Genomic DNA, 13,674 nt, shown 5'->3' with positions numbered 1-13,674 from the left:
ATTCTATGTCCGTTTTCCATTGCAGATTGAGTAAAGCCTAAAGTAAAGAGTTCAGACGTCGACATGACGGTTGTTCGCCGACACAAAAGGGTAAGTTAAGTTTCCTGGTAACGTTAGCTAACATTTGCATGTGTTTCAGCGTCGCAGTCAGTATTTACTATACGCTATATAAGTACATGAACTTTAGCAACCATGATTTACACACCAACATGTATGCTGTGTACCGTTTGTGTTTCAAGCATTCACGCTTTGCAAAATCGCCGCCGCAGACCATCTGTGGCAATGTCAACCGTGAGATCTCTGGTTCTGACCTCTGGACTTCGTATATCTTATGAGAGTCACGGAGAAGCTTATGCAACGACTGGGATGTATCTGGGACGGCAAGCCGGGGGGGGACACTGTCACAGGGGCAGAGGAAGAAGACCGGGAAGTTGGGAGGGTTGATGCGCTACTTGAAAAGCTAAATAAAATATAAATTTTGTTATATTAATATATATTATATATATATATATATATATATATATAGTCTTGTTTTTAAAGTAACAGTGTGCAATATTGAAACGACATGAAGCCGCTAGTAGCCCGAACAGTTGAAAGTGGATAGTGCGAGAGTGGATATAGTGTCGGTGTTCGGCTAGATTTGTATTAAATGTCCCGTTTGTTCTGGAAACACACTCCGCACTCTTGTTTGCTAACAACGCAGTCATATGACGATTCTCTCCGACCAACCCGCAGTCTGCAGGTTTCCACGTCACCTTTTGGTATCGCCTCGGCTCGCTTGGAACCTCGACTGAGGTAGTACAAAAAAAGTACCTGTTACAGGTCCCAGGGACTTTTTTTCGTAATGGAAAACCAAAAAAAGCGAGTAGAGCCGAGGCGAGTCCAGTAGATACCACGCAGTGGAAAACCGCCATTAAAGATGTGGCACTCTGGTGCCACCCTGTGATCCGTCACTGCCCAATCTTGTGATTTTGACATCATTTGACCATATTCTGGACGACCTTACCTGCCGCCTGGAGGTCTGTGGGCTGCGGGAGGAGGACTGTGTCCCTGAGAAGGGGGGCAAAGACAGGGGCGGGGGCAGCGGCTGCCGTGGAGTCGAGAACGGGGTCGAAGAAGAGCTTCCTGTTGTCAAGAAGACAAAATAGTCTGATCAATCTTCAAACGGACGCACCTTACAACCTACATCACTGTTTGGTGTTTCTCCTTGAAAGCAGTTAGAAAATACCCACTGTTTAGCATCAAAAACACAAGGGGCTCACTGAAAATAAGGGTTGCACTAGGGCTCCAAATAACATTCTCATTGTTGATTCATTTGCAGATGATTTTTTTTACAAATGTGAAGTCAAAACAGATTTTTTTTGAATAAGCAAAGAAACAAACAGAGGAGCATGATGATCGTTTAGGTAGCGCAACACATGGGCACAACCAGATAATACTATAGTGATGATTCTTGATATTTCATTTTCATTTGCACTTAAAATAATTACTATCACTAAATTTGGATCAGGACAGGAAAATTTACTTTTTTCCAATATTTTGTCTGACTGTATGTTAGGGTTGGGCGATATGATGATGCGGGCTATGAGACAATATAAATATAAATTCCACTGTCTGAATTTTCCCTCATTCCATTGCCACTGCAGTATTTATCGATTATATATCAGCAGGACTGGATGTATATGGTTTTTGCGGCGGGCAATTTGCTGAGTTAGCCAGAAACATTTCCATATTGTTATGTTGCTCGTAAAATATTTCTCAAAAGATTGTTTCAGAAAATATACTATATCATGTAAGATGTTGATAATTATACAAAATTAGTTTTGTCTATGCTAAAATACATATGTAATATTTGAATACGATTTTAAACTCTCACTAGATGTCACATACAGATCAACTGTTTTTAAATATTATAACTTTAATTGTTAAAAACATTATTCCATCCACACCTGAGCTTTTGTTAATGATAGCATGTTTTAGTTTATTACAGTCATGGTAAAAATGATAATATATCTGATTGCAGCTTCCTGTCAAAACTCTGTACGTGTCATTTCCTGTTGTAGCTTGTGCACAGTGTTAAGGAAAGTTGTCAGATAAAAATTTCTAATTACTTATTAATCCCCGATGCATTTTGCTGCACTGGGTTGTAAGGTAGTGTCAATTTTAGAACATGAATAATACATTAACATGTCCAAAATTATTGTCAAATTTGAGTAAATAATAAAATATATATACAGTTCAGTATCTATGTATATATTGGCCAATACTTCACAAGAAACCGTAGTAACAAAATACCAAAGATAAGTTAAAGGTAATTTAGAAACAGTTATTTGCATAGTTTTCCCAGCGGAGAAAAAGATATTTTTGAAATAGAAATAAAATGTGTGTTTATAGTCTTGTGTTATGGAGATAAATCCAGTATCACGGGGGCTCTATAAAGTGTCAGGGCTTTGCAAATAATCCAAATATTTAATACAATTTTGGCTCCTGATAAACCACTAAAACAAAGTCATCGAGAAAAACGATTATTTTGAAGATTACATTTTGGAAGTTAACTCTTAGTTTGTCTTGTATTCTGAATGTAAAATAAAAGGAAATTTCACACTTTAAGGTGTGTAACTGTTTTGTTTTTTTTAACTTCCATAATTGCAACATCTTTCCAAAAGACAATGAGTCATTGTATTGGATAAGCATGACTTCAGTAGCGACCAAAACAAGCAGAATTAAGATCTTTTTCTATAATTGAGCAGCCCTGACATGCATCAAGTGTTTTCTGACCGTAGCTGCTTTGGAGGTCAGTGTAGGGGCTGGAAGTGCAGTCTTGTGGTCGCAGGTGGATCTGGGGGTAAAAGTTCTCAGGCATGGTAGCGTAGCCCTCCTCACAGGAGGCCTCCTTGGGGTCTAGAGACACTTTGGCACATTCAATGACGATATCGTGGATTTCATATTTTTTCCACCTACAGCAAAGCAGAGCACCATTGGTCAAAGAGATGCAGGAGACTTGAAAAAGGGGATTAAACGCTTAAGGCTCTGACACACCAACCCGACGGTCGACTGAGCAGTCGACTCCCCTCTCCCTGAGTCGGTCAAAAAAAAAAAAGTGCCTCGGAAGCAACGCCGTCTTGAGCGTAAGTTCTGTGTAATACGTCTCAATAACAGCAGGTGCCGCTAATCTGTATAGTCACCCAAAAAATAAAAAACGGAAATGAGGGAACATCTCTAGACCTAGAAAACACAGAGCACGCTGTTGTCAGTCATTGCTTTCATCAGAGAATTGATAGTAGGCAAGAAGGATCGTTGTCATTACTTCTTGAACGGAAGAAGATACGATGGCTAGTAATAAGAAGATACTGGCGTTGTCACTTCCGGGTTTCTTGTGCACTGATTTGCTAGTCAAGGGCAAGCACTCCACCAATCAGATTGGCCATTGAGTCCGACATGCCCGCTGGCTGATTCAACAAGTCAAAATCAGCCAAAATGAACGCAGACGGCTCCTCCGACTGACGGCACGGAACACACCGAACAGACTTGAGTCACCGACCTCGCCGGACTGTCCAACGACCTATTATGCGGTTGGTGTGTCAGCACCTTAAAGTGTTCCCTTGCCAGGCGGTGTGGGACGTACCTAGTGGGGTCGAGCTCATGGTCCTTGGTTCCTGTCACCAGTTCTGGGTGAATACGAACGTGTTCAAGCATCGGCTGAAAGACAAGGTTGAACACAAAACCTATGTTAGCAACAATAATCATTTGGCTAGAAAAACTCTGCAAAGAGCGGCATGGGTGATATCCTCACCTTCACTACTTCCTCAAAGGTTTCCATGTTCTCCTTCATGCTGTAATGGGAGCGCAGGTAGGACACAAAGTTGCAAGGATACATGCCGTAGAGTCGGTGGAAGAGGGAGTAGACGCTGGCGTGCAGGTGGATTAGGTAGACCTCGGAAATGTGCCCTGAACGAGTAAAAAACATCAAAAAAGGGGTAAAAGAAAATCAGAAACTTGAACTGCCAAGTTAACTGCAAACCCAGTTACAGTTTTTGTAGTTTGTTTTCTATGTTGTCCACCCAGACTTCCTCCCCTTTCACCAGATTTGGATTTTTGCGCTCCAGTTAACTGCCTACTGTACATGGCTGTGAGTGCAGACATCCTTTCAGGAGGTTATGAGCGGTCCACTCTATGATAGATGAGACTTAAATTATTATTCGTAGCCGTACTAGAAGTTTGTATGGGAGGAGTTACCACCCCAATAGACTATGAATAAAAGGCTGTCTGTGGGTAGTGATTGTTGGGGTGCATGCCAAAGGGTGACGCGGACACGCGCTTCACACCGCGAGTGGGTACGCGCACACATGGCGAAATAGGAGAGAGAGAAAAGGAGACGGTCGCTGTTCGGAGGATGATGAGCAGGTTGAGATTGTGTGTGTGCGTCCTCGAGATCTGTGAGTCATGCAACTTGTGTTGTCAGTTCTTTTAAGCCCGTTGTTGTAGGCTAATGGTTTATAGTTTTATAGTGCTAACCTAAATTAAGCTAGCTAGTGATTTGTTGTCCTCGTTCTTTGCCTGCTAGATAGGTTCCACGTGTCTAAACTGGGATCAGCTTAACATACAGTCCTAATTTAGTCCTCCACAACAGTCTATATCCACAATGTTCCACTTCTGGGATTGTTCAGGTGCCGCCGGAAAATCTGCCGGACGTCTCTCTTTACGGCCGGATGTATGCACCTTCCGATTCCTTTGTGTTGGCATTCTAAACTCAGGTAGATTCATGAGGACTATGGTTAACTGCTCCTCAGATCTCTGCAGGGTAAATGCTGTCCAATCTGAGTTTTCTATTTCAAGACTAAATCAACTTTTGAAAGTGCATGTTCATCCAAAACAAGTTCCTTCCTGAGGCTATATTGCAGTGCCACCGTTGCTCCGTGCGGTGCTTAGCGTCGACCAAGAGGATTGTGATTGATTTAAAGAAATGCCAATAAACCAGAGCCGGTGTTTCTCCCATCCCAAAAATGCGGTGCGGACTAGCCAGACCCTCCTCCACGGCGTGTGGAGGAAGGTCTGGCTATGCGAGACTACCAGCCCAAGGACCAGCTGGGGCTGACCTACTGAAAATGATCAAAATCCAATTGACCTTTTTGTGTCCATATGCATACATGGAGCAACGACATGTTTAGTGAGACATGACAGAGAGTTCCTACCGGGATTCTTCAGGTTCCAAGATGCCAGGCGGCCGAAGATGTCGAAATACTCCCACAGGTGTTGTTTCCCGGCTTGAGGGATCATGGGTAGCAGAGTGATCAGCACCAGCACTCCAGTTATCAGCACCACAACGTCCGTGTCCGTCTGCCAGGTAAATTGAGACACAAGTATTCAAATTTATGATAAAAGGCCAAGATTAAAATGTAAATCATTATGATGAAGGACATTTTACCAAAACAGTTCTTTATGTTAACCAGTATTTACAAGTGGGAACTGTAATAGGAATGGTTGCAACAATTAGTCAAGTCAATTTAATATATAGAGCCCTATATGACAAATATGTCTCAAGGAGTTTTAGATAGGTACAGCATACGACACCCTCATTATTAGACTCTCCATTTGGCAGTCTTAAAGCTTAGGGTGATATGAATGTGTGTACCAAAGTTCATGGCAAACCATCAAACAAATCTTGAGGCATTTAAATCTGGACGAGGACAGAGGAAATATGTTGTTGAGAAGGAATCTGAACAAATATCACATCTTCTATGTGATTTCAATTCTAGGCCGGAAGAGAAATCTCCTCCTGCCCTGACGAGGAGATTTCTTTATCCACTGAGTCCTAACTGGGCCCATTACCTTTAGGCATTTGAGCAGCGAGAGCAGCAGAGGGTATCGAGCGATCTTGTGGATCCAGGACGGCTGCTTGCGGATAACATGGCCGAGCAGGGTGAGGGTGGGCAGGCGGCACGCCTGTTTGGTCATACACTCATTCATCTTGTCCAGAAGGTGCTGAGAGGGAGGGAGGGACAGCAGAGTTAGCTCTGTATCTAACACAATTACTTCTTATTAATGAATAAGGAAAGAAAACTATAACTAGTTATTTACATAAATAATCACGTTTTTCAATGTTTACATATAAAAAAAACTTACATTTCTATTCTTGCACAATGTAAACATTCAAGCTGTCATTTTTAAAATAAACTTCCAAGGCATTGGTTTTCCTCTCTCAAATTTTCAAACTTTCAAGGACCCATGGGAACCATGTCACAAGCAGATCCTCTAATCCCGGCGATTCAACTGGAGTGAATTGATTTCACGTTTTAAATCCTGGTGTGACCAGGCATCAGGCTTGTGCAGGGGCGTTTCTCACCTTATCGTGTGGCTCTCTGACCGAGGAGAGGATATGTATGGTCTGGGCAGAGTTTGTTTCCAAAAAGTAATCCACCAGCCCGTTCAGCAGCATGGACCCTCGCTCTTTGGAAGGAAAATTTGAATGAGTTTGTTTTTGAAAGAAAGAGTAGTAGGCATTCTAAGCAGCAAATCCCACCCCCAGCAGAGCCATGTTAAAAGAAGAAAGTCGGTTACAACATATGGTAAATTTACATTAATCAAGCAATCTGGGGTGATCCTGACACAATGACCAAACTCATGAGTAAAGTTACAATATCTCAAAGCTCCCCAGAAAGCAGAAGCCACGTAGATAAACCATGTTGCCGTTTAACAAGCCAAGCTGCCCTACCAGTGCTGAGATGCTCGTTGATGACGCTTCGGATCTCTTCTAGCTGGTGGAGGTCGGAGGTCTCAAGGAGCGGGAGGAGGTCCCCCACGTTGGGCTGCTCCCTGGCCATGGTGGTGGCAGTGCTGGAGGGGGAGGCAGCGTCTCTATCGCTGTGTCTGTCCCTGCCTGCCTGGAGGACTCCTGGGGCCACCCACCAACACAGTCTCCAGGCACCTCTACATCGCACCAAGAACAATTCATAAACATTTCCCAGAATTAGTTAGAGCTGTGATCTTAGGATTAGTAACCACATAATACCAACTCAGTACTGGGAAGAAAGGGTTTGCGCTAAAAGGCCTTTCTTCAACATGGCAACAAATGGGAGTTTTGTTCTTTATGAGGTAGCTCATAAGGAATAACACCTCTAAATGATCTAATGAACTACATTTATTTTTGGGAGATTAAAGTTGGGCGTTGCTTCAGTTCCCATTAGGTCATTCTATTAGAGAACCATGTGTGATACCACAGCAGCAGTTGTAATACACAAATGAAGTATGGACACAATGGCTTTGATTATATATACTAAAACAATTCTGTATAACCATCTAGTAAGAGTACTGTATCTATACAGTGTCTTGTCTATTGAGACAGACACTTTGGGTGTGGATATTGGTGACAATGGTGGAACCATAATTACTAACAGGACTGTTTTCATGCATTGACAATATAATAGCTTTGTGATGGGATACTATGCCAAATGAGAGCAGCACTTCTTCCTCATTACTACCTTTGTCATTGAACAAAACCCTTAAACCCAACTGCTCCAGTGGAGCTGCACAGTTGCCAACAGATAAGGCTGTGAATGTGCTGGGCAGCTTCCAAGTGTGTGTGTTTGTGTGAAAAGGAAGAGCACCGCTCTGAAACTTCCCTGCAAGCTGAAACAGATGCAATGAGAGCATTGCTAATCAAAATGACAAACCTAAATGATTAATCATTTAAAAGGTAGCCCGGCATAAAACAGCAGACACACATAGTTAGTGGCTAGCTGGTGAACATATTGGAGCGTTTAGCAGCTAAAGAGCCAGATGTTTCCCTCGGAGGGGTAGTCGGGAAATAAGCACTAAAAAGGACAGTTAATGTTGGGCTTTTCATATACCAAGTGTAGTATACCAAGTAAATAAGCAACAGATCATGGCCCTATTAACTTTACACGCTGATAATGTGTCAACGTGGAGTTTATGTGCGCACAGGTGACAACACATTCCTGCCAATGGTTTCACACTATTCCACTGACCCGGGATATGCAAACATATGCAGCAGTGATGCCCAAACTCATTTTCCTTTTTCACAGCAGACATTTTGACTTTGTCACAGTAGGAAAAGCACAGATGTTACCAATAACATGAATAGTAGCTCAGTTCTATTCAAGTGCCACAGTAAGTTGTGGCCGTGTGACAGTGGGCCGACATGCACAGTACCAGGACCCTGAAACTGAAGCGGCTAAATAGAATTCAGCCATCATTAATTTCATTATTTACATCTGAGATTTTCCTACTGTCAAAATGTATTCAGCAACAAGGCTTACATATTTTGTTACTGAAATGGGAAAATAAATCACTTTCACAGCAGGCAGGCATGGCTACTTGTATCACCGAAAACAAGTCTAATTACAAAGCTATGCTTTTCTACATCACCACAGAACATGTGAACACCACACTTAACTAGCTGGGATAGAACCCTAGACTGCAAATATTAGTTTTTATTATTATATTATTCATATTTACAAACGATGGATACAACTAGCATAGGGCACAACGTATCACTGATTTCCCATTGCAATAATAGTGTTTTGTTGACATGGCTCAATGAGAATACTATCACTGAACTATACTAGAGTTTTCTCTAGGTTTTTAGAGGACTTAGGCCCAAAAGACGCCACGCGCTCATTTGCATATTGCTGGTGTGATTGCGCATTCATTTGCATTAAGCTTAGTGGTTGTGTGTTGGAAGAAAGAGATCACCTCAGGCCATTTAAGAGAAATATTCAGCCAAATAATCACAAACTCACTTCAGGGACATTGTATCTTTGAAGAGGCCTATAAAAGTTGTACACTTGCAAACATACATTACATGTAGTGTAGACTCTGAAGGAATTTCATGAAAATGTCCTTTTTTGTGGGAAAAAGTAGATCTCACACACAAACACCCACACACACACAACACACACACCAACACACACCACAACACACACACACACACCAAAAACACACACACACACACCACCACACCACACACACACACACACACACACACACACACACCCACACACACACACACACACACACACACACACCACACACACACACACACACACACACGATAAGTACAATCTGACAAAATGTCACACTTCTGTTCCTGAGCTGTGGTGTTGAATGATGGCCAGAAAAGCGCTTTTGCAGTTAACATGAATTCACAGTACAGGCTAGTACTAGGTTGACCTTAGACCTTGGTTCTGTCTTATCAAACCATCTGGAGCGTCAGATTAACCTATTTGACCCCGAAAAAGATAACTAGTTACGATCGTCCACATTTACTATCAGTGCCCAAAATGTAGCATTGTCTTTAAGAGCTTTTTTTTTTTTTTTTTACATTTATTATTATGCTGTCTATATTGGAAATGTGCTTTTAAAACCACCTGGCCTTTCAGAGATTTAGTCTATTTATGTTGTCTATGATACACTGAGGCTACTGGTCAGTCATTCAAAGCAAAGGAGGTCAGGGGAGCCTTGCAAACCTCCATCTGAAAAACCGGTATGAATAATCCTGATAGGCAGGTCATTATCTTCAGGGGGAGTGTCTGCACCCAGCAGCTTACTCCCTAACAGGAGTAAATGAATCAGCACCAGACATCTCCTCAGCTCTTAACACTCAACATGCTAGAGGATGAATCCTACAATCTATTCTATTATATCACAGAATATCCAATCTTTCAACACGGTCACGTGCTACCAAAACTAAGACGACAGGAGCTAAATTGGAGTTGGACAAGAACAAGTGAATCAATAACCAGTGTATTTTATCTTAGTTCCATTAAAGTCACATGTCAAAACACTGGCCTGTGGGAAGAAACAAACAAAGAATATTAATGTCCTTGAGCTCATTCATAACTAATCAAAATGTGCTCTTGTTTGTTGACTCACAGAACAGGTCACAGCGCAATTCTTTCCCCGTTATCAATGAAGTGCTCAGTCATGGGGTTTGGGAGTCCGAGTGTGGAAAGTGGATTCAAACCGTGGCTGTTTTTTTCTTGCAGGGACAGGTCAGCGGCACAAACAGGAACCACCCTCAGTGTGATCTCAGGCAGCTTGGGAACGCTCAGGAGGACACAAAGAACCTTTATGCTTCCATGTACACACTCTGGAAGTAACACTGGACTGTGTGCAAGCGGTTACCAACAGCCTCCTTTTCTCCTGGGGGAATATTTTAAAGCACTTAAAAAAATAAAAAAAAACTGATTTGAAGGAATGAGTCTCATCAACACAACTGCCCTGTTCAGTGTGCAAATAGCACATTTCCTTTCATCTCCTTGCTGTAGGGGATACATGGGAATGTAGGAGTGGTTAACTGGACTAAACTTGATGTAGAGCAACTAAGATTAATCTATTAATTCATATTTTGACGGATCCATTAACTTTTTGGTCTATAAAAAGTCATTAAATAGAGCAAAATGCCCATAAAAATTCCTAAAGAATGTGATTGTTCTCTCCAAACCCCAAAGATATTGATATCATAGTAAATCCTTATAACTGAAGAAACTGGAAGCAGATGTTACAGAATATTTTGCTTTTTTTGCTAAAAAAGGTTTACAGTAAGTATAAAAAATGTTGTCTTTCAGTCAGTCAACTTATCAAGTAAGTGACTTATCATTTCAGGAATAATAAGAGCCTGCACGCTTTAAAGTAACCGACAGTGACGAGGATACAGATCACTAATTCAGAGATAATAGCAAATGTTAACTTTCTTCACATAAATATTACCTAAATTTAATATGCACAAAACACATGCAGGACTGTTGTATATATGCTCTTTCTAGCTTTGTGTATATGTTCATTTACAATTGTTAGATATCTTACACGTGGGACATAATATGTTTGCGGTTATAATATTGCGCTGTTAGTTGCTGTTTGGTTTGTTGTTTATTTAATGTGTCTCAATAACTGAAAACTGCAGCACAGGGCTGGCAAATATGCAAAAGGGTTCATCCAAAAATATCTATGAAATCAGTTGATATCTTATTAGGCTGACATGACAATGAAAAGTCAATGTAAAAGAATAGAATACCAAAAAACAAACAAAAAAAAAATCCCACACACTAGAAAAACTAACTATTAACAGCGGGTGGGTGTCATCCGAATGTGTCAGTGCTAAAGAGAACAAAACAAACAGCAAGAAGCCCTTTAGGCTGTGGGAGCTTGTGGTTAACTTCATTAATTAAAAATCACACAGACCCTCATTCATCCCAACAGGCGGCTAGAGCTGCTTTACCAACCCCAGGACCCTTCATTTAGACCGGGAGATATCACGCTTATATTAGACTACCTCTTATTTGGGGTAATTTCTTGCATAGCGGATTCTGTGTCGGGATATTAAATGCTGATGCACTGAGACGTTTCCAATATGTTGTTAAATTAAATAAGGGCTTTGTAGAAAAACATGTTCATCAAACCGAGGTATTGAAAAAAGTATTGTTCTTAATAACAGTACCAAAAATAGTATTGCACTATAATTTGTATTGGCGGGGCCATAGGGACCTTGAGGACAGTGGATTCAAGTATTTTTTCAAAGAAATTGCTTTAGGTTAATTATTACTACTACTACTACTACTACTAATAATAATAATAATAATCTGGTCAAACAATTAACTCATGACCTGCTACTAAAACAATAACTTTTTTTCATAATTTTCTGCAAATTATAACAGACATTGACAGTGAGCCCAGTATAATGTGACCAAGCGATTCACTAGTTTCAAACTGTGAAACTAGTGAACCATTTTGTCGCCATGGTGACAGGACAGTCTGATGGCGAATGAATGAGACAGGATATTAATGATTAACATGATAATAGGGGAAAAACTGTACCTGTTACTGTCAAAACGGTGCAACATGCAAGCGCGTCTGCAGCCAAAACGTAAAGACAAATATAGAAGTATGATGCAAAAAAATTGCAAGAGATAATTTTTACGTGAAGCAAATAAAATAACCAAACAGGCCATAATGATAATCTGTGATAGCGCCATGCCCAATGCGAGCAGAACAGAGCCTAGCCTGGCTCGGCCCGGCCCGGCCCGGCCCGGCCCGGCCCGGCCCGGCTGAGGGCTGCTGTGTGTGGACTGGCCACTGGCTGCTGCCTGTCGTAAACAACTCGCAGAGAACAATGGGCAGGGTTGGGTTTACTTTATCCGATTATTGAAAAGATATATAAGCATACTTTCCTCTAGCAAAGCGATAACCCCTTTCAAACGTGACAGAAAACGCAGATATAACCACGGACACATGTCTACAGCATCAACATATCCTAAATCCATCACCGGCTCTTTCCAAAAACAAGTCAGTCCCAACGCCAAGAGCTAACGTTAGCTGGCAGCAGCGACCCACACTCGCTCGGGGACTCATCTTGCCTGTCAGTCGCGTTCAATCGGCGTAGAAGCAAGCCGAACACCTCGTTTGCAGTAAAACAAGTCATATGCGTTAATACTCGCTGTAAGAAAAACACATGAGACATTAAGAATCGGACCTGTTTACCTGTTAGAGTAGCTGCACTCCACAGGGCGCCGCCATCTTGAACACCTCACAGCCCATCCCACCAAAGTCAGCCTCCGCTGTCGGGCTGCACGCAAACTAATCCCATAAGTTAGCGCCCCGCAGGTCGCAATTACAACTCTAACAACTCACTGACCCAAGCAACAACTAAAACGAATGTAATAAATTGCATCTAATAACTCGGATGTAGTCATTTCATGCGTACGCTGGCAAATGGTTCGCGCTGTTGCAAAGCTAAGATTGTTTTTCTAATCTCCCCATCGGTGGAAGGATGAAATGTGTGTAATGCGGTTTCGCGTGACCCACATGTGAAAAGCGCACGCGCAAATTAGATTTTTATTTTCTCCCAGGTAGTGTTTTTGTATGAAACCCCATGAACGGCAGAAAAAAATGAATTGATAAATAGCTGTATGTATGTACGTATGTATGTTTGAATTTATATATGTATGTATGCATGTTTGTATGATTATGAAAGTCAAAATAATTGAAAAGTAAGAAGAAAGGCAATTTCTATATTTTAAAGTCAGGATTATGAGGTAAAAATATTTTAAGATCTTTTTAATAACTGAGACTTAAGTTAAATGTAATAATTTGTCAAAAGTAAAAATTGTAACTTATGTCATAATTTGACTAAAACTTAATAATTGTGGCATCATTTCACATTAAAAGTCAAAATGTTGTGGGGTCTGGGACCCCCTAGGGGTCTACGTGGGGTTTCCAAGGGTTCCCCAGCAACAAAAGGGAATCATTTATTGTCACTGTAAATTCCATGCAAAGTAACAGTAATAGAATCAGGGCTTGATGTTAGCTTTGTTGCTCACCAGCCATCGTGGCGAATGGTTTTCCAAAGCTAACTGCCACTCAGAATTTTCATTAGCCACTATTTTGTGGAAAATTACATTTTACTCAGTTTTATTTAAATAAAATTGACTATGATGTGCTTTAATTTACTTGAATGACCAGACTAACAACCCTTTTATTTGCAAAAGAGCTCTGAAAACACCAAAAGCAAGACTTCATCAAACATTCAACTCTAATAATGTGAGTAAAGCTCCTTTTTTTGCAAGTGCAGAGTGAATGGTGGGACACGGAGCCATACCCTTCAAAACCTCAGGACACAATTTTTTGTCTAGTAATTTCAATGTTGCATTTGAAAGAGGA

General features: G+C 41.2%; 1 protein-coding gene across 4 annotated transcripts in view; it reads right to left on the bottom strand.

The window, feature by feature from the left end:
- The window catches only part of tsc1b (TSC complex subunit 1b), a 32,545-nt gene extending 19,867 nt beyond the window's left edge, over positions 1 to 12,678 (bottom strand). For all 4 annotated transcript variants that reach the window (XM_032539665.1, XM_032539667.1, XM_032539666.1 and 1 more), the window contains exons 1-9: positions 12,496 to 12,678; positions 6,713 to 6,927; positions 6,344 to 6,447; positions 5,830 to 5,982; positions 5,193 to 5,337; positions 3,794 to 3,948; positions 3,626 to 3,699; positions 2,779 to 2,957; positions 1,007 to 1,125 (exon numbers count right to left, since the gene is read on the bottom strand). In XM_032539665.1, coding sequence (XP_032395556.1) covers positions 1,007 to 1,125; positions 2,779 to 2,957; positions 3,626 to 3,699; positions 3,794 to 3,948; positions 5,193 to 5,337; positions 5,830 to 5,982; positions 6,344 to 6,447; positions 6,713 to 6,821 — 1,038 coding nt within the window. In that variant the 5' untranslated portion in view covers positions 6,822 to 6,927; positions 12,496 to 12,678. The remainder of the gene's footprint in view (positions 1 to 1,006; positions 1,126 to 2,778; positions 2,958 to 3,625; positions 3,700 to 3,793; positions 3,949 to 5,192; positions 5,338 to 5,829; positions 5,983 to 6,343; positions 6,448 to 6,712; positions 6,928 to 12,495) is intronic.
- Positions 12,679 to 13,674: the final 996 nt, after the last annotated feature.

This window comes from Etheostoma spectabile, chromosome 16 (genome assembly GCF_008692095.1).
Source record: "Etheostoma spectabile isolate EspeVRDwgs_2016 chromosome 16, UIUC_Espe_1.0, whole genome shotgun sequence".
In the NCBI taxonomy this organism is placed as follows: domain Eukaryota; kingdom Metazoa; phylum Chordata; class Actinopteri; order Perciformes; family Percidae; genus Etheostoma; species Etheostoma spectabile.
The sequence above is the reverse complement of the archived record's forward strand: the minus strand, read 5'-3'. Positions and strand labels throughout refer to the sequence as shown.